Source organism: Pomacea canaliculata, linkage group LG9 (assembly GCF_003073045.1).
Source record: "Pomacea canaliculata isolate SZHN2017 linkage group LG9, ASM307304v1, whole genome shotgun sequence".
NCBI lineage: Eukaryota > Metazoa > Mollusca > Gastropoda > Architaenioglossa > Ampullariidae > Pomacea > Pomacea canaliculata.
This window is the reverse complement of record NC_037598.1, coordinates 8,954,997-8,981,607: the sequence shown is the minus strand read 5'-3', so window position 1 is coordinate 8,981,607 and position 26,611 is coordinate 8,954,997. Positions and strand designations below refer to the sequence as shown.

The 26,611-nt window shown below is 47.5% G+C and overlaps 2 protein-coding genes across 20 annotated transcripts in view; one reads left to right on the top strand and one right to left on the bottom strand.

Annotated features, from left to right (window-relative positions):
- Positions 1-26,611, bottom strand: part of LOC112571894 (S-adenosylhomocysteine hydrolase-like protein 1) — a 104,110-nt gene that overhangs the window by 35,274 nt on the left and 42,225 nt on the right. Inside the window, exon 1 of one of the 10 annotated variants that reach the window (XM_025251257.1) lies at positions 1,712-4,276. The exons of the other annotated variants lie outside the window; for them this stretch is intronic. Coding sequence (XP_025107042.1) covers positions 1,712-1,943 — 232 coding nt within the window. The 5' untranslated portion in view covers positions 1,944-4,276. Of the gene's footprint in view, positions 1-1,711; positions 4,277-26,611 lie in introns of those variants that run through there. 10 annotated transcript variants of the gene reach the window in all.
- LOC112571897 overlaps positions 25,358-26,611 on the top strand; it is a 60,443-nt gene continuing 59,189 nt past the window's right edge. For all 10 annotated transcript variants that reach the window (XR_003100907.1, XR_003100906.1, XR_003100909.1 and 7 more), the window contains exon 1: positions 25,358-25,992. The gene's annotated coding sequence lies outside the window, so the exon portion shown is untranslated. The remainder of the gene's footprint in view (positions 25,993-26,611) is intronic.

Here is a 26,611-nt window from a genome sequence, read left to right as displayed (position 1 = left end):
AGGACTGGGGTGCTGCTGCTGGTGTTGGTATTGACAGGGGAAGGAGAAGACCTGCTCTACAATCCGCATCCCGGTGAAGACGAGACGTTTTGTTAGTAAACAAAGGCGTACGTCACTAACTTCTCTCGCTAACCCCTCTCCCCTGCACTCTCTCTTCCTTTGTCATTCTCCTCCCGACAAGGGGTTTATTTCTTTCTGAGGCTGTTTACGTTCCGAACTCCAGCCGCAACAAGAAAAACACCCAAGCTATGACTTCTCGTCATTCTCTTCTCTGTCATATCGAGAAACCCGGATAATAATACATGTAATCCTCTTTCCTTCTTGGCACACAAATTCTCTCCCTTTATATGCGATGTATCCTCCTCCAAACGAAAAACAAGTGTGTACGCCGGCCTGTTCCTTATACTGCTATCTACCCGATAGTGAAGATGCTGCCTAATCTTCTGACAGCACGACACAAGCTCCAACAGGCATCCCAAACAAGTCTACCCTTTCAGATATGGCGGCTTGGGTGTGCGTCTGTACAATACATACTCCGGCGCACAATCTACTTTCCATGGGGGGAGGGGGTGTTGCAAGCTTCTGAAAAGCCCACTGAAAAGTTTTATGTGGATGCGAGATCACAAGCTCCGGAACACCACTGCTGTAAAAATCCCACAAACACCGCTAAGTCCGTTAAGTCTGTGTGCAGCACCTCCGGTATGTATCAAAGCACCTCCGGTATGCAATAACTTCTTGGCCTGTCGCCTCTCTGTTGTCCGTCCATCCCACAAGCCGCACATTGTACTAGACGAGCACAGAGAGAGAGAGAACGAGAGACACGGTCGACAGTATGGTGATGGCACTATAAAAATCTGCTACTACTACTACTAGGGTTGTTGTTATTATTCTTAGTGCGCATGCTCATAAAGACCACACCACAGCTTTGCTTTAGAAACCTATGTGTTAAATAATCTCCTCTTCTCAATTATCAGAAAGGTTTTCTAGTAACACTGTTTCCTACTCAATCGTCGTCCTGATAGTCTTGTAGTACCGTGGTCTCCAGGTCACAGGGACAACACATACCACCAGTGTGTCGATGTCTTTTCGACAGGCCGCGGCTAAAATGTTGGTCATCAACGACTTTCCTCCCATGATAGTATCGACCAACACGAGGTCCGTACATTATGAGGTTCATAAACGCGCGGTCATAAACTCACTACACACCGGAAAGAATTGGGCGAGACTATCAGCAAAGGAAAAGAAGAGGCGAGGATTTGCCAATGGAGAGAGCGGTTACAGGCATATAAAAGAGAAAGAGAGAGGACTTCGTTATTATAATAAATGTTTATTTATAGTCCGCTTTATCCAGCAACAAACGAGGGCTCAAGGTACCTACACACACGATGTCACACACACTTGTCAGTAGGCCTGACAAATTCATTCATTATCATTCAAATGATAACTGTTTAGTCAGTCTATCTTTCACACACATACGCGCGCGGGGTCAAGGAAACCCGAGAGTACCCGGACAAAAATTCAGCGACGACCAACCCTGTCACAAACAGGTGTCACATCATTTCTGAGGCAAATCAAAGAAAGAAAGCAAGTGGGGTCACAGACTTAGTGCAAGTCAGGGCACAGACCAGAGGGTGAAGGAGCAGACGGGACCCAGTGAAAGTGTAACTGTGGAGGAAGAGAAGGAAAGCAAAGAAGGCGGCGCGGCACTTACACAGGGAGTCGATGGTGCCAGTGCTGACGGTGCTGGAGCGGCGGTCAAGGTTAAGCAGCTGCTGCGTGATCTTCTTGTCCAGCTGCACGCTGTGACGCTTGCGGCCGGCACGCGCTCTGTACGCTTCCTCGCCACCCTCCTCCAGGTTCTGCATCTTCTCCGCCTCATGGAAGTTCTTCTCAAAGTTCTCCGAGGAACTGTTGCGGAAAGCGAGCAGCTTCTTGGCCAGCATCCTGGCAACTCACGCGATTAACCAAAAAAAAAAAAAAAAAAAAAACCCAAACAAAATTGTCGACGAGTTATCTTTCCCAAACTACTCTTTTTTCCGTTTATTGTTTTTACTGCACAACGATCACACGTTGATGTCCAGAAGTTTGTCGACCACGAACACGACGACGACACACCAATGTACACACAAGCTGCACACTAGCGATGGCGCAGGCTGATGTCGGCAGTCTGGTGGAGGGAGGAGAGGTCCAGCGAGGAGAGGGCGGGACTGCACACTGTAGTGTGGTGCTCGGCACTGCCAGCAACACCGCCGTCCGTCAAGGCATGTCTGAGGGGTGCAGCGTGACCACACGTTACAGCGGCACCGTTACAGCTGTCGGGGCGCCGCGCTACAGGCGGCGATCGGTGGCAAACTGACTGACCGAGTGCAGCTAGCGCAGTCCAATAGCAAGCAGGTAAGCCAATGGGTCGCCTCTCCCCCCGTTCTCTACCCCGTACACCCCACCCCTTTCTACTTCCCCTTTTCACGGAGCAGACAGCTTGCAAGCAGGCCAGGCCAGGCCGGCGATACGGGGCGCTAGTAGTAGGGCGCCACCAGCTTACTCACACATACTCCTTCCTCTCAATGATTTGGATTTTCGGAGCACAGCGTTGAGTTGAAGGGGGGCGGAGTGCAAAGGGACGACGGGAAGGGGTGGGATAATAGGGTTGCGATCGATGAATCGAAGCCGACAGGTACAGGACAGGTAGTCGCACACACACACACACGCACGCACAGAGGAGCGCGTGCAGCGGCTCTCAGTGTGTATTTTGTGTTGGCTGGCAGGCTGTGACGTAGTCGTGATACAGGCGCGATGAGCCTTCTGCCACCACAACCGCCGGCATCACCACCACACTCAGCAACAACGATGAAGATCGAGGCAGAGAAAACCAACAGAAGACGGGAATTCTGCGAGAATAATGGCGCTGTCGAAGAATCCTCTTAACGTCATCAACAAGGGGAATGAACTCTCATCGGCGAGGGGAGGGTGAGAGCGTAGGGATAGGGGCGCAGTTACTTCTCACCTGAAACGTCTTGAAACAAACGAAAGGCGGCTTCTCTTGTTCTCAGGGATTCCCCGTCACATTCCGACTACACGCGGTGCAACAAGGTGAGGTGGCACGCGCTTCTCACCTGCCAAGCTCAACCACGAGTGACGTCGACGATATCCTCAATGATAAGACGAGAGGCCGATAACGACACGACCATGCTGAGCTGACGTCACTTTTCTGACGTCATGGAACTGACGTTACCGCTCCGTTTCACCACGTGACACTTTGTACACCACGACGGCGTGTCCGTTCAGCAAGAAAGGTCTGTCTGTGCTTTCCGAGTCGAGACAACTTGTTTATGTGAGGTCTACACAGCACCGGTCACGTGAGCACGACGATAATGTTTACAACAACAACCTGCCGATAACTTGTCACTGGGCTCTTATCTCCCAAGAAGTCGCTCCGGTCACGCAAACTAAAACCGTTGTTCTTGAATCTGATTCTCCACGGCTCAGGTTATCACCAACCCCAACCACCACCACCATGAGCACACCTCTACTCCGGTCATCAAACAAGAACAGGGTGGGTGAAGGTGAAGGTGAGGGGAGGTGAGTGGAGGGGGTAGGCGGTTAGTACAGCAGAGTGCTCTGGTGTCTCGCTCACTCAGCGAAACATAACTCTGAACACCGGGTGTCCCTCCGTCCGCCGCAGCGAAGACTGGCGCGCGCGCCGAGTTGGTAAACAAGGTAAAGGCGGTTAGGTGTTCACTAAGAGACCACGAACACCGGCTGCTGAACGCTTTCGACAGCACCGAGCGCTCGCACGCGTGCCTTCTTGGGAGTCACGCGCATCCACACGCACGCGCTGTCGGTACAGTGCAAGCAACCGGCGCGCCGTTCAATCCAGCAAGTGCCTGAATCTTGACAACACGTGAAAAGGAGCCATCGACCGAACCACAAGTTGGTACGAAAGAACACTCAGAAAGTCTAACCTGTCGAAGACTGTTTTTCAACCTAAACTATGCCTACACGTATATATATATTCACTGCTATATATATACTACCTAAGGTCAAGGATGTTGCAAGTTTAGGGGTGTGACGGCTAGACTACACGTGACCTGGAAAACCCGGGGTGACTTCTCCACTCATCCAAAGCCATCAGGCAGAAAAGAAGTTGCAGAGCGAGAGAGCGGGCATGCGCAGACCGCACGTCGCTCTCAACGGGAAGGTCAATACTGCGCAGGACTGCAAGGCGGAAAGCTTCCGGGTCTCACAAGACAGGTTCCTTCCCTCGCGGCCTTTTTGTCCCTGCTGTTGCGACTCTGCTGGAGGGGTGGCGGGGTGGGAAGGTTCCCGTTCTTGTCGCCGGCATGCATGAGCGCAGTTCACGTTGCCTCCCCACCACCACCACACCACCACGACCACCAGAGTCTGTAGTCGCTGGCGCTGGGACAGGAAACGTTTTCCAGCGCCACGCCGCTCAGCTTTCGCCGCAATGCCTTATCGGCCGCTGCGCTTCCGCAGTCGCGACTGCGACGGACAGATTAGGGCCGTGCAGCAGGCTACAAATAGCACGCACGCCGCCTCTCCTCTTCTCTCCATCATCTTCCACACACACACACGCTGGGGGGTTGGAGAGGGAGATGAGGAATGTGTCCTGCTAATAGTTGTGGCGAGTGGAAATCATTTCGCCTGTCACACTGTCTAGTCACGTGACTGGGGCTAACGGATGTTCAATCACTCACGGTGACCGACGGATAGCCACAGCATGAAATGTCACGAGGCACAGGTGGTGGAGGCTGACTGGAGGATAAGGCGTTGATGTGACGTTGGTGGCGATTAGAGCGAGTCGACGTGAGCGTTGCGGGCGGGGGAAGCAAGGTGGGGGTCGGGGGTGTAATAGTAATAATAATAAAAAAAAACCCAAACACAAAAGACGGGCGTCTGCCATTGGAAACGTGGCAGACGCTGGTGGTTGTCGTCGTCGTGTTGTGCTGCAGACATTATTCTTTCCCCAAACCTATAAAAAGCGTATCCTTATCGTTGTTCACTTTACAAAACACTCTATAACAAAAACCCTCGTGTGTTCAAAGAATCTGTTGCTAGCACGTCTGAAACGAAGGTGAGTGCCGTGGGAAGAGCTCGTGTGGAGACAGTAACATGTGGAGGTCACGACCTGGCTGTCCTCGTGCTCAGGACCAAACAACGGCTGGTGATGTGGGATACAGATCCGGAGACCAACGGGGAGCAAATAACAAGGCGCCCCTTGTGTTGGACTACAGTCCAGCCGACTATGATCACGACCACAATATACAGTGGGCATGTGTGTGTGAGAGAGACAGTTTGCTGTGTTTGTGTTTACAAGACAGATGTGATGACAGCTTGTTGATCTGCGTGAGACAGAATGATTTATCCAGGGGCCGTAGTTACGAAGCGAGAGTAAATCGTTTTTTACAGGGCAAAAGATGGAACTTAATGGAAAAGTACTTTGTTTTCGAAGTTATAAACCGATGTCCAGACCCCGTGGACTACAGGTTTCTTAATCTCAGACAATCGTTGCCCCGACTCTGTAACTACGTATTCAGGGGTCAAACAACAACCGCGGCCCCTGGACATCGCACTGTAACTTCGGAAACAAGAACATTGTCCTTGACTTGTCCTAGCTGCCCCAGGGCAACAACCTGCCCTCACTTCATATCTACAGCTCCTGGGATACTTCACAATTCTGGCTTACAACAGATTAAAAAACAAAAAAAAAAAGCGAGTGAGGAGGACGAGGAGTAAATGATACGGAGATAACACGATAACAGTGAGGACATGTGAAAGACACGTGACGAACGCCATCAACCACGCACCTCTTGCCATTGTTCTCTCGGTACCCCAGCCACCCACTTCGGCGTCTCATATGCACATTCACAAACATACCACCCCGCCTAAATAAAAACAAAACAAACAAAAACACAAACACAAACCTAAAGCATACCAACACCTCCATCTCACGAAATAGTTCACGACAGAAATGATCACGGTGACCCTGTACTGAAGGACAAGTACCCGTTCTATCTGTAACAATTCAGAAGATTTAGGGAAATGACCGATTTAACAACGGCCGATGCATGCGACGGTAACTGCTGTGCTGCTGACAACGGCACTATAACGGGTGGTGGTGGTAATGATGGTGATGTCGTGGGATAGGGTTGACAGATGGTGGCCGCCAGGCTGGGAGGTGGAGGCAGTGGGCCACCTGGTCATCGCCACAATAGTCCAACCTGAAATAACCATGCAGCAATCGTGACTCACAGTCTGTTTCCCTCGACAGGAAAAGGAAACAAAAAAAATAAAAAATAAAAATATGATGCTTATTTTCATCTCTTTTCCTCGACTGACGCGAGCTGTCACTTATCGACCAAAACATCTGTACATCCCAACGGGTCTAATCCTCACCAAAACACCGGCAGCTCGCATCTTGCAACGCTTTAGCATCCTTTTCGATGCCGTTGATCGATATCTCCGTGTGTTCGCCCTGTGGTGCGGTGAATGCATGCGGCATCAAGTGGTCCCATTGCCTTGTGGGTATAATCTGGGCAAAGATTAAAAACTAAGGGAGTACACCCCTACAATAAATCGTGATGTTAACACGGCATCATTGGCGGAGGTCTGACCCGAGGGACACACAGGCGAGGGCTGAGGGCTTACATGTTCACGGGCAGGGTCACCCATCATTTGAAGGGTAGCGGCGGAGGTCTCGCTTGGGGAGGACAAGGGCGCCAGAAAGTTTATAAGCTAATAAAAAGGACGATGGATAATCGACCTAACGGCTAAACACGCTGGATCAGCCAATATCGACGAGATTTCTAAGCCGCTACATCAACCAGCCCCAACCACCCATATTAACCGCAAGAATAACCGCTCGTCAGTTATGAGATACAAGTATGAACAGATGTGTGTACGTAATCGACAGTGTACCTACATCCCTACCACATCCCCAACACACACACGCAGACAAGAAAACGCGAAAGAAAGAGGACGTCCACGCCTAAACAGACTGTTGCAGTGGTTGGCGACCGCAAGATGCGGACGGTGGTCGTTGGTGTAAGAAGTGACAGAAGGCCGCCAGGTAACAGTAGCACGTGACGTGGCTGACCGAGAAGCGGGCATTGATCTAGTTGGCGGCAGCCTGCGGATGGAGAAGCCCTATCTTTGCTGCATCCCACCGACATGCTGATACTGTTTGCTTGGTCCCAGCTGTCGTTTGTTGCCCCACTTCAACAAATCCCTTTGCCCCCTACACAACGCGCTTTGACACAAGACCTAATTACCTATCAATGTACACAAGCTCGCTGTGTAGGAGAAAGATGTTAGAAGAAGAGGGTATACACATTGACAAGTGATGATAACAGACATGACGAGCTGCTTGTGAGGCCTCAAACCCGATGAAGGGCAGGTCTAGGTCGCCACATGGCCACCTCAATCACACCCAGGCGCTTCCGTGGTCTTGTAAGATACTTCATGTATCTCATGTTGAACACTCAAGGCCCGAGGCTGCCTGCCCATCCTCACCCCGACGTTCAAGCAAACACTCCACACTTCGATCTCGGTCCACACTCTGACTTGTTCGCAGAAGCTTCCAGCAAGCAAAGACCTCGAAGTTGAGAATGTTAGTAAGATCCAGCAGACTGCAATTTTTGTCTTCTACTGACTCAGTGCGACACACGGTACCACAAAACCTGAGCCACAACACACAGAAAGATGTCAACAACAGCCATCACTGTGCACCACACGTTTATGAATTTGTCCAAGGGAAGCTGTGAATGAATTAACATGTTAGAGGCATTATCTGTGGACAAAGATGGCCTCACGAGTTTGGTCTCTTTTTGTCCACGATGAACACGAGAGGCAGGGTTCACAAAGGTCTGACCACACCACCTTTAACTTATTTTGTCATTTTTTCTGCGTTCTTCAATAGGCATTCTTTGTATTCTTTTTCCAGTAACTGTTGAACTACACTTCCTCAGCATGAACCATTCCCCAACTTTATTAATTCGAAAATGGCCGCATTGCTGTCCACGCACGCGAATCACATGTTTGCTGTACGCATGCGTGGAAGAGACAATATTTTCCTGGGACATAATATTGATCAAACCCAGACGCCCCCTTTCCCTATCTAAAGTCGAAATAATGATCTGTAACAATGAGGTGAAGCCACTGCTGATCCCCATGACAATAAGAAATCCTGCACTCTATTGCGTTTCTGCATAATGCATGCATTCCTGTGCCCTGCTTTCTGTCATTCCCTTATCATCCAACTCGCCCCCGATCACCCAATACCATTAAACTGTCAGCTCCAGAACCCTCCTGTCATGGATGGGAACGTTTCCATGTGCACAACTTCATAAAGTTTTAAAACCTCAGCCTCCCCATCCCAGAGGTGGGTAGCGACAGCTAACAGTCGCAAATCAAATCGTGCATTACAATCGTTCGAGCGGTCTTCCTGTAGTTCATTTCTGACCATGTTCAGTTCCTTCAGCGCTTCCCCTCCCCCACTCATTCCGAATTTTATTCCCCTTCCTAATTTCGTCTACAGATGTTTTTCCCCTTTCCCACAGACATCTCCCATTCAAACTTTTGGCTGGAAAGAATGGTTCTACCTGGCAAAGGTAAGTAAGGACCACATGCTGTGCCGGTTTGCTCAGTGGCAGGCTTAGCTAATTGCTTTAATCTGATCTGTGAAGTACCTTCACTTCTCTCTTCTCATGGACTATTTTTTCTGCAGACTGAAGCCTGGCCTTGAAAAACATGGGTAGTCATCACCCCAAAAGTCTTAGAGGACTATTTTTGATAATGTTTGGAACTGCGCAGGACGAAAACAACAGTGAACACATTTTTACACAAATAAACACTGATAAGTATCTTTGGTTAAAAAAAAAAAACAACAGGTCATGACCGCAATTCATACATATTAATTAGCTAAAAAGAAGCACTTTTAATGCCTTATCTTACCCCTACCACATCTAAAACATCCATTAGTGCCGTACCCACCCTGGCAAAGAGTGCATTCACCCGCATTATGGGAAACAGAATACTGCATTAAGCACACCCAGTCACGAGTAGACAATAAATTTGCACTCTACTAGCTCCATTCAAGTTCAAAGAAATCCCGGCGACAGTCCAGGGTTACAGACGCTCATGAACCAGGGTTCGTGTCTCCTTTTAATTTACACACCGGACTCAACCATCTCTTATGGAGTAAATCAGTATAAAATTTACGAGACGTTAAAAGGCTTTGAAAATTTATGAAAAATTAAACTGTGTTGGGAAGGGGGGAGGGGGTGGGAGAATTGTTCGTACATCAGAACCGCGTTACAAACAGCCCCCGACATGTGACTCGTAATTAAAGTGTCGTCCTCAACACGCGGCTGGGCCTGAGCGCAACTCACTACGAGGCTAGCAGCTGCATACAAAGATATTTGTCTTTCGATCATTCAAAGCGGACAACACGACCAGCGGACAGCAGCCGACAGAACAAGAAGAAAGCCACCGCCACCACCACCGTCACCAACACCACTACCACCACCATCTGTCTTTTTTCTTGGAGCAAGGGCGAGAGTCAGGTCGCAGACGTCAGTTGCAGCAAATCCGTCACGCCAGACGTGATACCACGTGATCTGATGGCACCGCAGAGACAGAACTATCCGGCTTAGTGACGGCTTTTCTCCACGTGGTGCGGGCGACAAATACGTCATCTTAGCAGCAGACGGCTCTAGAATTTATTTATTATCATCAGCTTTTTTTTTTTTTGCACACGTCGTCGTCTTGGTCACCGGAGGACGGTGTGTGTGAGAGGAGGAATGAAAGTGAGGGGTGAGGTTCCTAGAATCTGCGACCTCGATACGTCACTTGCTTCAGGGAATGTCACACGTTGAAATGTTTCGCTGCAACACCCTTTTCCTCTCAAGCCTTGCTGGCTTGCAAGGCGACACCCGTATAGAGGACTATGGGTGCAAGCAATATGGCCGACAAACGTGGCGAAAAAAGATTTGTGAAAAGGTGGTTGAGATGCCTTTGCGAGCCTTTCACAAGAAATATCATCCGAGGATTCCAGAAAGCTCAGAAGCTTTCTGTCTCATACACTAAATGAACTTTCAAGCTATTTCAATACATACGTTTTTGGCTTTATTCGTGTCTTCATAAAAAGCTTGGTCTAGACCTCATGGATAAAAGTTCTCCCTGATTGCGACTCCATTCTCGTGATGTATGATTGGAGGTAAAAGTGTACCTACCCTATTCCAGCATTTTTATTAGCTACGACCTGTGCAGTCTATGTCATGGCAGGCAAACGCGTGCGCGGAATAAATCACCGTCCTCTCCCTGCAACCTTTGCTTGAAGGCCCCTTGCGCTCGTCAACCCCGCCAACTGTGCTTTATGACAACGTGAGAGTCGCGTCTTCACAACAGACTCGCGTCACCCTCGTGACGAGCTTTGGGCGCCCTGCTGAGCCGATTGCCCAAGAGCAAGCGCCGTGATGCACGTGCTGAGCTCAATTTAGCTGCAGATGCTCCCAGCGTTCACACGTATGCGTTCCAGCCCCACCCTAGACATCAGCGGCACTGAGTGCGTGACGTCATAGCTGGAGTGGTGATGAACCCTCACGATTTTTGTGATTCACACTCACGACATCGCTACAGAACAATCGCTCGTCGTTCAAGACTAAAATAAATTGTGTCAGTCTCAGGTAAAAGATTCTTTCTGGTTTTAACCTGGTGTCCTCTACAGGAGGATCGGGCGATCGTCGTCGATCGCAGGTTCGGTCTTAACGGAAAAGGCAAGTTGGGTTTAAATGATAATTAATGACATTCTGAGCCGTTTCCGCTCAAAATTTTGGGTTGTAAAAAAAAAAAAAAACTGCTTGTTTTACACTCGTGTTTAAAGCACAGGTCTCGGAGGCCGTCACGTTTTGCGGTCGAGTGTGTTGAGACAGAACTTTCGGCGTCTGAAGTGGTGTTGTCTCCATGCTGGCATCCTGGATTAGCGGATCGTGCCGTACAATTTCCAACCGAAAGCAGCGATGAAAAGTTAAAGGAACTGGAAAATATTAGTTCCACACATGACAAAAGTCCAAATGCGGCAACTGCATACTTATTAGTTTACTTGCCTGATCCTTTAATTAGGAACAACCTCGCCAGCAAGCGTACAACTACCGATCCAAATGCGAGTCTTATTAAATATTTTGAATTTCATCTACAAAGTATTACACTACACAACGCCTGCAATCAAAAACGCCTTCTACTCTTGTTCTCCACGTTTTCCCTTTTCTTTAGGGTAGTTTCATATGGATGTAATTGGCTTTTAGGTTTTTTTTTTCATATCTCTCTCATTCTCTGCGGGTATTCTTTCTGCCTGACAACCGTCGCCTGACACCGAAGGTCGGTTGGCCAAAAAAAGTGATGCATGGCCGAACATCACCTAGAAAATAAAGTCAAATTTGCTTCCATCCCACCCACACCCCTTGCAATCCATGAACGCGATGTCCACTCAAGAACATCCTATGCCACGCACACAGAAAGCCAAGAATATACGATCTCTCTGTCTTCCCATTCTTGTCTTCTGTTTGAAAACATGACAGGCAGCGTCCATCAAAGAACAACTACTCCACGTCAACCGACATCTACAGTGTGACGTCACTGTTCGCACGGCCACCACTGAATGGTGACACAGCAGATAAACACGGGAACCAACGAAATGATCGTAGCAGTTGTTTTCTTATCAAGCACGACGATGGCTTGTTTTTCTTTATCGCGGGAAGAAAGGTCTTAGTGACAGAAATGCCATCGCTACTTTGGACGCTGTGTCAACAGAATGTTTCAAATTATCATAAAACAAACCTCTGGAAAGGTCAGAGGGACGCTGTTACATCTGCCTAGCAGCAGGTGCAAGTGTCCCCAAAGGCTTTAAGAAGTGACGCGACTTTTTTGTGCAATCATTGGGTAAACTTCAAGATATATTTCGCCAAATCTGTGAAAAATGCCCCACTTCCGCTTTTGGAGCTACAGGCTAGCAACCGTCACCAAGCACAGAGAGATGTCAACAACACAAACATCAGGACAGGTGTACACTGTAAAGGCCTCAGCCAATGGAGCGACAGCTGGCATCGCGTTAATTAGGCGCGTCTGTCCACAAGCACACCTGATGATGCGTAAGGGAGGCAATCACCCAAAGTTGTGGAAGTAGTATCTGCCACGGAACTTTACCCAATCACTAGGGAAAAAATGCACTCCACTAGAACTTTAAGTACTTCGCTTCACTTCTGAAGTGAAAAATGACTGCTATGAAATGAACTTTGGTGTTTGTCCCACGGGATGTCCACATTTCTATTTCAGGAGTGCATTGACAAGTGTTGTCAGGGTGCCAGACAGCTTGGAAACTGGAAACTTTTCTCTTTTGAGACATTCGAAGTTTTCTTTGTGGAGGTTTTCCCACTCATACCACACCCGACCCAGGGGCCTTAAAAGTTCGTCTGAACAACGTCCCAAATAACTTGTTCAAGTTAAAAAAAAAAAAATCAAGTCCTTGTTCTGGTGCACTCTGATGCTGAGTGGAAGACACAAGCACGGCATTACAGTACATCCGTTTTCCTCTCCACCATATCCTCGTCTTCATCGTCTGTAATAAACGCTGATCCAGCCTCCACGCACAACTCAGAAGTAAGAGACAACGTACACTCGCATTACCACGCACACAAATACGCCAAAGCTGTCAGGTGACAGACCTGATTCCCAAGTGGTCCCACCTCTCCCACTGGCCACAGCTTTGACAAGGTAAATATCTCCATGTACATGATTAATGTCTGTGTTTTTGACCTCTTTCTGTGCGATGTTTGCCCGTATCGACCTCGGTGGGCTGTTATTCGCTAAGATTTGGGGAAACAATGAAAACCCAAACCCGTCATTCCGCTAGAAAATGCGTCCCAGGAGATCAGGGTGGGGGGAGCGTCCGGCCAGCGATCCGGTCCGCCACTCCAGTGATTCTGTTTTCATAGCAACATAAATGTATATTAAGTGAATAATAATGCTAATAATAACAAGGTAAATGTTGACGGACAAGCAATGAACGTCCATTAAGGGATAGGACAGGTACGAGCACGAGTTTTATTGTTTCCTTTTATTGCAACGGGTCGAACTCGAAAATTAGCAAAAGAAAAAAACAAAAAAAAAACAAAAACAAAACCCTCAACATTCACTACAAACCTATCCTCAGGACAGTTTTCTAGCTTTGCTTTAATCAAGCCTCCATTTCTTTTATATTAGACACAATCGATCTGTCTAACCCACACACTGCGGCAAAAACCGTTTCCATTCCAAGAGATGTAAATGGAATGGCAGATATCTTCGAAAATTTTTGATGGTGGCGGAAATTGGGAAGGTGAAGGGGTGGTGTGAGGGTTGTAAAAATTCGAATGCTCTTCAAAGGGCAAACTAAAAATAGGAGGAGAGAGCATCGCGGTTGCTCGGCAGTCTGTGCACGCCATGGCCCGGTGACTAGGCCCGTGGCCAGCCTCAGCACATCGATCGCGACTGGGGCCGGCGACACGGAGAAGCCGTAAGGAAATGACAAACGCGCCGATAGCCAAAGGTCACGACACACCACGCCGCGGAGGCCTCGCCAGCGGCCACAGAAGGGCAAACCGCTCGAACGGTTTGAAGGTTATCCACAAAAATGTGGCCCTGTGTTTGCAAAGTTCACAGTGTTCAACGGCTCAGTTATTAAGTTTATGTGCATGTGTGTGTGTTGAGGGGGATGGGTGGATGGGAGAGAGGTCAGGCGAGGCATGGGTTTGTTTGCTTTGGTGGGAAAATGTGCCCAGGGGACATTTACATCCTGCCTTTCTGTTAGGGACTTGCCAAACACTTTCATCACCTTCTTTGATCATCTTTTTTTTTTTGGCAAACCTGGACAGCGAAAACCGCGAACAGCAGAAACCGAAAACTGTGTGTGGAGAAATTCCGTTCCTGCTGGTATGCCGGGCAATTAGGACATGTGTTCTGATAATATGAACACGTGCACGGGCGCACCTGACGAAGAATCTGACTCGAACTTACAAGGTGGCACCTGGCGAGACCTCTGGGAAGGTTGCTATGAAAGGTCAGTGAACAGTGAAGGAAGCCTTGCGCTGCTCTTCAAGTCGGCTATCAGTCCTTCAGTCACACAGCTTCAAACTCATGTCTTTTGCTAAAACAGGTGAATACAACTCTTTGGTCTCATAGCATACACCAACATACACCAGACCCTCAGTTCTCTCTGCAATCTCCTCACTTGCCAGCTCATCTGCAGGGAACTGCTCCCTGTATACCCTTAGGATTATGTTACGCAGTAAGGAAGCGTGTTGGCGCTTGCAAGAATCGGCATGCCAGCCTGCAAGTCTGCACTAAATGCCAGTTAGATCCCTTCAGGAAATGAATAAAGAAAAGAAAAACACGGTGTAACCCTATACACGGCGATACAGAACTGCACGAAAGCAAAGGGAAGACGAGGAGATCACGAATGAAGCCAGGAAGTGACGTCACACATCGCCCGCTTCCTGATACCGAGCGTTTAATGGCGATTGTCTAGCTTCTGTTCTCAAGTACCTTTACTCGCAATTATCTAGCTTTTTTAAAACTCGAATACTCCGTCACTCGGGAAAATCTAGTTTCTACGTGTCTACTCCGCAACTGCCCATCTTTCTGCAACTGTGTCCACCTTTCTTCTTGTATGCTGCCCCCTTCCGTTAGAGACAAAATGCTGACCGTTTCTGGTGGTCGTACGTATGCCCTTTGTTGCCCCACCTGATTGGAATTCCCTTCCCCTTCAGCTTTCCCTCCTCATCATGGTCAGCATCGAAGCAACGGTTGCAGACGCACCACATCACGCTTTTGACTGATTGCATGTGTCTATAGTTGTTTAGATGATGCAGAATCTTCTTGTGCTTTTTTTAAAACTTAGCTTGTGTTATTTTTTTATGCTGTTGGCCATTAGGGAACGCTGCTTTATAAATAATCTTTCATTATTATTACTCTCGAGAATACATAACTTCTCAATGTGTAGTTCTTACTCGCGAATACCTAGTTTCTACTCCCCACATCGAGTTTCTGTTTGCGAACAGTGCTGTTGCTTGCAAACACATAGCTTCTATTCGCGAATGACTCTTGTCCTTCCTCGCACCATCTGAGCGACCACCAGGCAGGAAACCAGCTTGGACTCGCAAACACTAGTTTGTGCTCGCGATGGTCGCGTGAAGGCAGCGCGCTCCAGACGTCTTCGTTCGTCGCACCACCCGTACGTCAACACGCTACGTGAGAGGATGAATAATGGATGGTCTGCAACCGACAGGCGACATCCTTTCAAGAGACCTGTAAACGACAGTACCCATCTCCTTCCACTACCCTCGAAATTGACTCCCCCTACTCCCGAATCGTTCCAACTCCCATCAACATCACATCCGAGTGTCGCCGAGTTCGACTGCTCATCTGTTCCCTGCCGTTCTCTTGCCGCTTCCGGTCGAGACGAGTGTTTAGGAAATGTTTTGGGATTTGGGCAATGTAAGAGGATGTTTTTAGTTTCGCATTTTTCAAACATTTCTGCAGGTGTCCCTCGCTGACTTTACCTCGTCTACCTGTCTGATGAGATTCCTGTTGGTTGGCGATAAGCAAATAGATGCAGACAACGACGAGGTTCATTATCAAAATAGTCGTGTGTTTGTATGAGTGAGGTGATCAAAGAAAGACCAAAATGCAAAGATAACAAATACGACAAGACGAAACATCACAAAATCCTACTTAGTCAAAAACACCTGCTCTACACGACCGGACAAGTCTACATCTAGATACAAAACATTATTGGCGCTCCACAATAAACTAAAACTTTCTAAACCAGAAAATTCATATCAACGTTCACATCTTGAAAACATGCAACACAATGCAATAAACTACTGCACCCTGACAGCCAGTGCCCTTTAGAAAATGGTGTTTGTGTGTTGAGAGGGAAGTGGTCAGAGAGACCAAGTCTGGAATAACAGGGGGACTATTTACTGTCACGCTAACTCCTGTAGACACCCCAAGGAGCAACTGTGAGAGCTACAGGCAGGACATCAAGTTTATTAGGAACAGTAGCTGAATACATCAAAACATACAATTGCCTACATGTTTGTTTTGTGCTTTTTATGTGTAGTTTATATGACATCGTCCGTCAGTCGTGCCTTCACCGGTACCTGTCGTTGGGGGGATCACAAGGATAGTCGTGGCAGCTGACAGGGCCGCCATTCCAGCCTATTGTAGGCGATAGTCAGCAGACGACAGTCCAGTCTTTGATGTTCGTAAGTCAGTTCTTTCTCTGGCCACGGCGGGGTCGACTACCCTCCCTATGTGACATAGTAGCTGTCTGGCACCCGCATGTATACAGAACACAGCAACATGGGGTACGTCCTGCTAAAAATATCTTTATGCAGACAAGAGAAATGGGGGTTGATGAACGACGGAGGGAAAGAGAAGGGAGAGAGATAGCATGACTTCACGGTCTTATAAGAGAAATTCATAAACGAAAAAAAAAACAAAAAACAAAAAACAAAAAAAACAACAACAAAAAACAAAACCAAAACAACAATAGGAAAACATAACTATTCCACGTAACACAAAAGACAGTATTCACACACCACTCCGGGTGAGGTGTAACAACATAGCGCCGACAGAACAGATCAGCATAAACCGTTGCCCAGTCGCACCCAAACTCACCCCAACAATCCCACTCCCCCACCAATGTACAGCTCTTGTTTTGCAAGTTCTTATAGACACGTCCTTTGTCACGCCTTGCGAGGAAGAACAAACGAAAAAAATCCCTGTGACGCCGACTCTATCTCAACCACCTACACTTTTGTTGCTGTCACCATCAGTTCCTTCCTTAAAGATCGACAGTGTGCTTGGCAATGATCGAGAAACGGTGAAGGGACCTGTTCGCAAACCCCGATGTATACTTGCAAACAAAAAAGTTATGGACATACATCGTGTTACACGTCGTCATGACAGTGCTTGTGCCAGAAGTTCAACTGCTTTATGTCTTAGTAGAGGATAGAAGGGTGGAAGGGAGAAGTAAAGCAGAAAGGGGAAAAAATAAATAAATGCATAAGGTTAGAATCCTTCCATGTCAAAGACTGCCAACAAGCTGTGGAGGAAAAGGGGGAGGACACAGAACCGAGCAGAGGAACGAAGGTTCTATTCAGCGCCTGTCGAGGTTTTTACTGCTAAGGAGCTCGGCTTTGTGGCCGGACTCGCTCTGCTAAGCACCCAGACGGTAAGATCAATCAGATATGGAGGAAGTGTCGCAGGTGACAATGCTGGAGACACAAAGCACGGCTCACACTTTTCTCGTGGTGTCACACAGGTCAGCGGTGCCGGCAAAAGATCTCGGACAAACCTTGTCACAGATGGCGACTGTTACAGGACACAACAGCTCAGCCTCGTTCTCTCAGGGCTATTGAGCCCCCGACAACCACAACAGTAAGACATCCATAATAAAATAAAACGCCTCCCCACAAATTATAGGAGGCCATTCCTGAAAACGTTTTGCTGCCGTATTTGAAACAAAGCTGAGAAGTGCCAGACGCCAACAATTTGCATGCTCGATAAGATGCCAAAAAACCACATGGCCGTATTTTCGTCAAACGCTCTTAGAGTTTCTTTTGTTTTAAAGAACGAGGCGTCTGAACTAATTTTCTCCAAAGGGAAACAGTGAATAAGAATGACCAGACGCTCGCCACAACTTTGTTGCTCTATTATGTAAGGCATCAATATGGTGACAGTGGGAGTGGCAGCCGTTGCTTTAACTATTTAACTCATCCCCCATTCCAAATGTTTTCCTACAAAATATGATAATGCTTTCTTCCCAACAATGTTGTTTTTTATTCAGCATATTGGCGTTTTCCTCGACACAACACAGCTGTCCTCAACACACTACACCAGTCTCCGACTCATTGTCGCTCTCCTCAACCAACTGCTGCTACCCCACCATCCAACCTCATGTCGCTTTAAGAAAATAGCTTGTCCTCAACAAACCACGGCATACCTTAACAGCGTGTGAACGCCTTATCTAGCCGGCCGTGGACGTCCCTCGCAGTTTCCCTCCGCACCAAAACATACAGCAACCAACAATCCCTTTGTCTTCGGGGGAGGTTTCTTTTGATGCGCCATCAAGTAATCACATGCATGCAGACTTGGAACAAGAAACGCTGCGTGACCGAATCGAACGACACAACAGCGCATGCGCCAAGGAGACTTCAGCAGAGGAGCAAGCAGGTCGTCAGTGCAACCAACCAAACAAGTTGTAAGCAGCATGGGACCTTCCGTTAATTAAATACAAAAAGGGGATTGCATCCCTCCTCCAGGATCACTGGTCAACACGGAGGCGCAGACAGAAGAGCCTGAACGAAGCCGACGCATGCAGCAACGGCGGAAGTTGAGCTGTGATTGCTTCCCTTTGCACTGCTGGGTTGGTGGGAGAAGTGTGGTTTCAGAAATGACCAGAGACGGAGATGAGGGAAGCAAGGACGAAAGAAAGAAAATAAGGACTGGGAAATTGCGCTGTCGGTCCTTTACCCCTCCCCCCTCTCCACTTGTGTCTGCCATCATTTCCAGGAAATAAAAGGAAAACCCTTCCCCCCCAAACCTGCACCATTCGCTGTCTCCAGGGAACAGGGGGCCGCCATCACGATAACTTCGTCAGCAGGAACCTGGGTAGGACGCTTTGTTTAGGCGCTACCTGGATGGTCAATGCCAAGCAGTCAGCTAAATCGCTAACAGCAGTGAAATGATCTCAGGCAGACTACTCAAACTGTTTCTCACACCTTCACCGGCGCATGCACACCTTCAAGGACAGCTAACTGAGCAATGCACCAGCTGCATGGATGTAAACAATTCTGTACGCTCCCTTCATCATTTTTCCTGTTTTATCAGTCTCTCTCTCGACCACCGCAGCAGTTTACTTCTTGTCATTATCACGTGGCCTGGACTATTAGCCCAAACACAACCCAAACTTACATTCTTGTGCCCTCCATCCCACTCAAAGCCTACTGACGGCGCCATCTTTCTCTTTTGTCTCAATCTTGAGTCCAGGGTTATAAAATAAAGAACTTAACGGTCTTCAATCCAGTACAACGCCATTCGTGTTAACCAAAGTTCTGTCAAGTGCGAGGCTGTCGAAAAGCTTAAATGGAACATAAAACTCCTCTTCTTGAAATGCACTTGCTCTCACTTGCGTCTACCATTTACTGTCACTCACTGCATAGATCACACAGGAACAGTCCTGTGGTGAACTGGATTCCTCAGACGAAAAGGTGATCACGTGCCAGCAAGTTTGCCGTAAGTCCCCCTCCCCTACCTTGACAAAGTGCACACCTGGTGGCAGGCGATCGTTGTCACTGATTAATTGTAGGAACTGACTGATTATGGCGTCGAAAGGTTCACAGCTTTCGAATTTTTGCTGAAAGTCTGCAACTGAGCACAGAATGGTATGAAGAAGGTAGGAAATACAGCCAGAAAAATAGGGACGGATGAGGGGAGGGCAAGTGGGAGAGAGAAAAAGATTGAAAGACAGTATTTGTCTAAAGAGGAAAAGCAAGCCGCTTTTCGTATATGGAGGCCCACGCCTCACGTTCGCCGATTTATCTGCAAACACGACAACGTTGGACAACGTTGATTACCGCGAAGCCAGTCGGCCTGAGGGCGCTGCGACCTTGTGTGTTTTTATAATTATTATTTTATTTTGTCCGCACTTCTTCCCGTGTAGCCTCCGGTGAACACTGCCTTGCTGTGGTTTGCCAACGTCTTGCAACATTCCCACGTCGAGTGTAAGGGAGCGGCGAAAGCCCTCACCAGCAGCTATTGATGTTCGCACGGGTCACTAGGTCAGAAGAGTGGAACACTGCGAGCGAGGGGACAAAATAAAAAACATTTCTAAAGACGTTCAGTCTATCTGAATCGAGCGAACATGGCTGAAACGCCGAGTTCAAAAGCGCATGACGTCATGCCAACGTCAGCCACGTGCACGCCGGAAAGCTATTTATAGCGCGCCCTAAACACGTTCCGTCAGCTAAATCTCCCCCTACCCGATTCTACTGACAACGAAGATGACTTTTCCTTATCTTTGACATCATCAACAAAGGAAAACAAAAAATCCAGACAGTGGAGCTAAATCTTAACCAATCACGCAACGAGTTTTATGTTCGTGACGCGCCCGTATCTTGGTTGGTCCTATTCTTCCCAACAAGGAAGTTCCAGACTTCACCTGACACCACAGAGACGCGGAGAAGCGAGACCTCGTACGAGTCATGCCCACCCTTTCCCTCCACCCACCTTCCCCAAGAAAACGTCGTGGACAGAAAAAGCTGGGGTCACAGGCAAAGCCTCCGCCAGGCTCCTCGCTACGCCATATGTCGAGGGCTGCGGGCTGCGTCAACGCGGAGCGGATGGTACCGCGCTGTGTGGCGGCGGCTGGCTATCTGCCGCAGATTTGCAATAAGAGAATCGATAGCGCCGCTGCATTAATAACGGTGCTGGCTAGATAGACAGCTAGCTAGCCAGCTAGCTAGACGGAGAACGAGAAAAAAAAAAAAAAATTAACAGCCACTGACATTCGTGCACCGATCAAGTTCGCTTACACGTATCTCTAATCTCCCACCTGTGCAGACCAGAGCTCAGATGCACAATCAAGCTGGCTAAAGTGGAAGATGCTAACAGGAGGCTAAACTCTGTCTAAAATAGTAGCAGTTTAGCAAACTACTAAACGCCAAGCCTCAGGAAGTGTTAGAGCCTCGCATCAGCTGCAGCAACTTTGCACATTTCAAATCCCTGAGACGAGACTGGTCCCTCGAACTGAAATGATGCCAATGACCTGAGATTTTTTTTTTCTTTTTGGTGTAATTTACACTGTAGCTGGCAGTCTCTTCTCTCCTGCCCCACAACGCACCTTCCCACCATCCGCGTGATCTGTGACGTCGGCAAGCGGCCAGGAAGTTTGACGTCACTGGCCTGACCTCTTTTTTTATTATTAGAGCCTCGCGCCAAACTCTCGGGCGGAAAGTGAAAACGGCTTTCTCTCGCATTTTGCCATAAAACAGCCCAGTCGTACAAGACAGCCCGAGAAATTATCAGGATGAATGATGGGACAGAGATTGGAAGCAGAGCGTTTATACTTAACTATTATAAGAGAGTTAAAACTGCTGCGGTCCTAGCAATAGAGATAAGGTAAATGCTCCCATCCTCCCCCGAAACTGTACTTGCCTCTCCAGTCTTGGGCCCTAGGAACCACACTTATAATGGTGTCTTGGAACTGTGGAAAAGTTGAAGTTTACGTCATAAAAAAACACCAAAAACGAAATTGAATTCTACAAATAACAATAAAAAGTGGACTCCCAAATTATATTTATTGTTCTTCTCTTGAGTGGGCTAAAAATACACTCGAATTCGCTGCATCTCCTGCTTCTTACACAAGCGCTGCGCAGATGACAGGAAGGTTTTTCATCTTTTCAGTGCCAGCTAATCTTGGCCCCGTACAGGCTTAGTAAAATAACCCTTAAACGCCGAAGGTTTATCACTTATTACCTCAAAGGTCAGAGGACTTCCTATCTCACATCCCAATCCTCACTGTCCTCAACCACAACCACGAAAAGAACCTAAGGACATGGCATGGTTGTAATAGTCACAGATTTCCGCACGCTGATGCTGGATGAGGCCTTCCGCTGGTTGCTTTGGGTTTAGCTAAGTAGCTTGCGCCTATTTATTGGCATTTTTGTGGTTCTGCTCTTCCCCATCCACACTGACTTGCATCCCTACACACATACGCGCACGTAGAGCATTTATGCATGCTTCATCACTAGCTCTCCAATACTTAAAAGCCAAACCGCTCGACTTCTCTCTGGCGGACGGTGTCAAAGGTCAGGCAAGTGCTTCGATCGAGCTTAGTGGAGCTAGGATGCCTACAGCGCGTACAATGGCTTTTAACGATCGCAAGGTTCCCTCCCAATGCAACTGCTCATTTTCTATTCCTCCATCATCAATTGCTCTACCCCAAACAATCGCACACTGCCATATCTTTAATTACGAGGCCATCTCCAGTCACAAGCCGCTCATCAAGCCGTCTTCTCGTGACGCAAATGTTTGATAACTTCTCCCCTTCCCGCTGCCTCCCTCTCACCTTAACAAGAATCCCCCGCCCCTCCAACTCAGTACATTCAGCTTTATATATATATACAGGGTATGGAACTCAGCCAGAGGATTAGTGGATCTAGACGTCCCACGCATGGTTCAAGGTCCCCGACGATCTCTTGGCTGGCGAGCTCTCTGTCCACCCAGAGGAACGAGTGCAGGATTTATCAGGGTAGGTAATAATAGACAGGAAAATGGTCTTCTTTTTTTTTTTAAGGTGGGAGGGTTGGAGAGAAGGGGCTTAGCCTTCCGCATGCTGGGTGCTAGATATGATGAACCACTTGTCACTCCACTTCCGGCCACTAAGCTACGCAACTCTTTTGACCTTTACCCGTTTAAAGGTGCAGTGAATAAAGCATCAGAGGAAAGGCAACATGGGAGAGAAGATGGAGCCTGAGAGGCATTGGCCACGACTTCAACTCCATTCCATTAGTGCATGTCTTGCCTGTCTCCTGTAATGGTGGACACGAACAGCTCACAGTACAAATGATAGCGTTGATTTTCCCGGGCTGATTTCCTGGCCACGTGAAAGGCGCATTAATTACACTTTACACCCCTCCCCCCAACACACACAAAACCCAACTGTTTTCTTTTTAAATTAAGTGCTTGGTGAAATTCTCAGCCAAACTGATACAAGTGTCAGCTAGAGGTTTGGTGAAATGTTCGCTTTACAAGAACCAGACGCACTCGCATACAAGCGCAAATTCTTACAGTGCAACTCGCTGGCGCCACGAAGGAAAACAAAACCAATTAACCTCATGGGTACATCTGATCCATCTACCCAACACCCCGAAACACGTATAGCGATCTTCTCTCCCTGCGTAGGAAGCTCCCAAGACAAGCATCGTCTTCTCTCAGCACACTACAGGAAGCCATTTTTCAGGAGAACCCGAGTCTTCTTTGGAGGACTGTTGCTTGATGAGCTCTGTCCTTCCAGCCTGCCGTCCGTCCGGCAGTTCACCGCGCGTAGTGCCGACCCCCAAAATCTTCTCTTCTTACCAGGGTCACAGGGACAGCCCCTCTGGGAACACATGGGCTCATACGTGGGTAAATTGTCCTAAATTGGGTAGGGTACCCGGCAGACAAACTTAGCTTTTTACTGATAAGTCATCTATCAGATGAAAATAGTTCATAGTTAGCCACTTTAAATATGATTTACGGGGGGAAAATGAGACTGCGCATGAGTTGTCCCGTCTAACCATCCCTAAAAGCAAAAACAAAAGACATGGAAAAAAGAAAAAGAAAAAGAAGTAAACAAGAAGTTCCTGAACGTGGCACTTTTAGTTGTTATCTGAGATATACCCAACCTGCGAAGATTAGGTCAGAGGTGCTTCAATGATGAACAAATGTGCTTTCGTAATACGAAGCCTGGGCTCCATTTCACGACCCTCTGTTTACCAGTTGTTACCCTACTCGAACTGGGTAAATCGATTACCCACAGGTAGCCACTGCAACCCCGTATTAACGACCTAAGGGTAGGCCACCTAATTCTCCTCCCCAGCAAGCAATTTAGGGGATGAGCCGCTTGCCGACAACACAGATCTTGCCAGGCAAACATGATAGATATTGTGATTATCGAAATCGAACAGAAGTGAACGCAGAAACCGTGGTAAATACGACGGAACAGAATTGTTTAGTAAATACCACTTTTGTTGGTTTCCTAATCTCAGACTAACAGACACCATAACGAGCGAAACTGAAACTGTAGTCGCCATCTAGTTCATTTATCCCAACATTGAAAGAGATCAATCATATCGGTTATTTCCCCAGAGTCATTTTGTTTACAAATAAAAACAAATCAATTTTTTGGGCGCCGTTTGGTCGATGAGACTGGGACATTCTGCAAGTTTTTTGCTAAAAAAAATATTCCTGCTTCTTTTACTGAACAACGAATGACTTAATCTAACAATTTTCCCGTGAGTTTCCACCGAGTCAGTCGCTTAGTTAACTCCATCTTTTCAGCGGCTTACAAATGTGGAGACATTGTGTCAGTCATGTTAACTGGTTCTCTAGCCAAGCCAGGGCAATTTAACCCATGGGTACACTGCCCTTGTCGTTTCACATTCCTTCTTCAACTCTTTTCATTGAGTCGCGGTGAGCATAGGGAAATGTGGTTAGGGCGGTGGTGGGGACCCCTGAAGACGATAAATAGCGATTACCAACGAGTGACACTTTTAATACTTTCACTGTAATATGAAATAAAATAATCGCTTTTAAAGTTTCGCTATTCTCTCAACAGGACAAATAAATAAAAAAGGCGAACTATTCATGTGCATGCCTTGTTCAAACATGTTGAAAAGGAGAGACATGATTTTATGCACTAAGCCCCCCCAAAAAACCACTTTTACTTCCGATTACGAAAAGGGATTAAGGACACTTAGAACCAGTAAAAGAGGATCTATTTTCTTACGGAATGTACGCGCCATATTAAAGTTTTTATATGCAAGGACTAGTTCAATCTTTTCATTTAAAGTTCTTTAAAGGACACAGACAAAGGTTTCCTTTTAAACATCGACACCCACCCTCCCATAAAACTCAAATGATAATTTTTTGCCCATCAAAGGCGATACATCAAGCAGGGGTGTTACTGCACCGAGACACAACTTCCACATAAATCGTCTGTTTACAAAGCTAGGGACAGAACCCGTCGCCATTTTGTCTTGTATACTGCGGCGGACACCAGTGCAACGGTCGGCATGTGACTTACCTTCTCTTTTAAATGTCCACAAACCATTTTCTCTTTATTTTCTTGCTTGCTGCTAGTAATTGTCTTGTGGTCGTCAAGCAGGGGGTATGTTCAGTTCTAAATGCTGGCAGACTTTTTACCCTACGATAAATCTCCGGGCCTGTCGTTTCGGTTTTCTTTTTCCCAGAGCCGGACCTACAGCGGTTATGAGGCAACCGTGAGATACACAGTTCAAATCGTCATTATGCATGGGTAAGTTCATGCACTAAACTCACTTACGCAGTCACTCACTCCTTTTTTCCTCCACCCACCTCACCCCTTAGCCACGCACACATGCGCTATCACTAGAAATGTTGGAAAATTTGAAATTTGGGGAGAGCCGCATTTGTCAACATCTTCATTGTTGACAATGGACCACGCGAAAACAACAACAAAAAAAAAAAACAAGAAAAAACCAAAAAAAACAACAAAAACAAAAACAAACCAAAACAAAAAATAATAAAGAAGCCAAAAAAAAAAAAAAAAAAGTCATCAAGATCGCTCGGCTTGCCGAGACAGCAGCCCCCAATACACGTTTACAACAACACTCTCCACTTCTCCGGCGTCTTCCTCTCCCCCTCTATGTCTTTTCCGTTAAAAACCGCTTAATCTGCAGCAGCACGTGCCTTGTGCACGCTCAGGCCGGTAGCATCACAGCCCACCCGTTGCCACCAAGCGTCCAGTGGCGTCACGATGTTCGCCCTCCCGTCACCTTCCGGTCCGGGGGTGCAACGGTTAGTGTCTGTCAGCAATACAGTGAGGATTGGCTGCCCTAGGTTCGGATCTGGAGGGAAGACTGTTAAGCGGGTGCTCTTGGAGGCTGTGCGTGTGTATGCGAAGTGTTGGGGGTGGGGGGAAGGTTCGTGCCTGAAGGGAATAATTCTAACCGCCAAGAGACTCATTCTTGCTATGCCAAATCCGAGGCCATGGGGCATCATTAACGATGGTTGGCTTTGGCCAGAAAAATCGAAAGTCAGTGAGGACATTTTTACAACCTGAAAAGATTGTTTCTCCCGTCCATTAAGGGTCACCTCTGGATCCTTGTGCCACTTCTTCTTTTTCGACGATAGGTAAGTTCTTTCACAGAGTGAGTGAGAGAGGAGTACTCAGGCCCACAGTTATTCTTAAATGGCTATTCGAGTAATTTTTTCTTTAATTATGCAAACAATCGTTAATGTTGTCATTATAATTATGTAGCTACAAGTATTATTATTTCATTCACTTCTTCACCAGCTGACGGACTATTTATGCTAGTCCGCCGGTACTTGTTTGTCGGAAGGACCTGGAGAGATCGCAGCGGCAAACAAGTTCTGCATTTTATGGCCAGTCGGAACCGGAGATACAATCCAAAGGCAAAGTTTGCATTCGTCAACACAGAAACGAACTACCCGTAGAGTAGAAAATTGTTCTGAACAAGGCAAGATGATGAAAGTGGTCACCGATGCCGAACTAGCAACAACTGAGCCTGCTGGCTGGTGTTTACGAAATTATTTTGCTTATTGGTGATTTCGAATTACAAAGGAGGAGGGAGGCAAGGTGTGATATGTCCATATTAATCAGTTAAAAGCCTCGGACAGTTGCCGCACTCTTGTCATTCCCAACTTCGTGTTACGGTTCCTAGCCAAACTTCTGGATTCCTGTTTCTGGGAAGCCCTATTATCACGCTTCAGTGCTGCGGCGGGTAGGGAA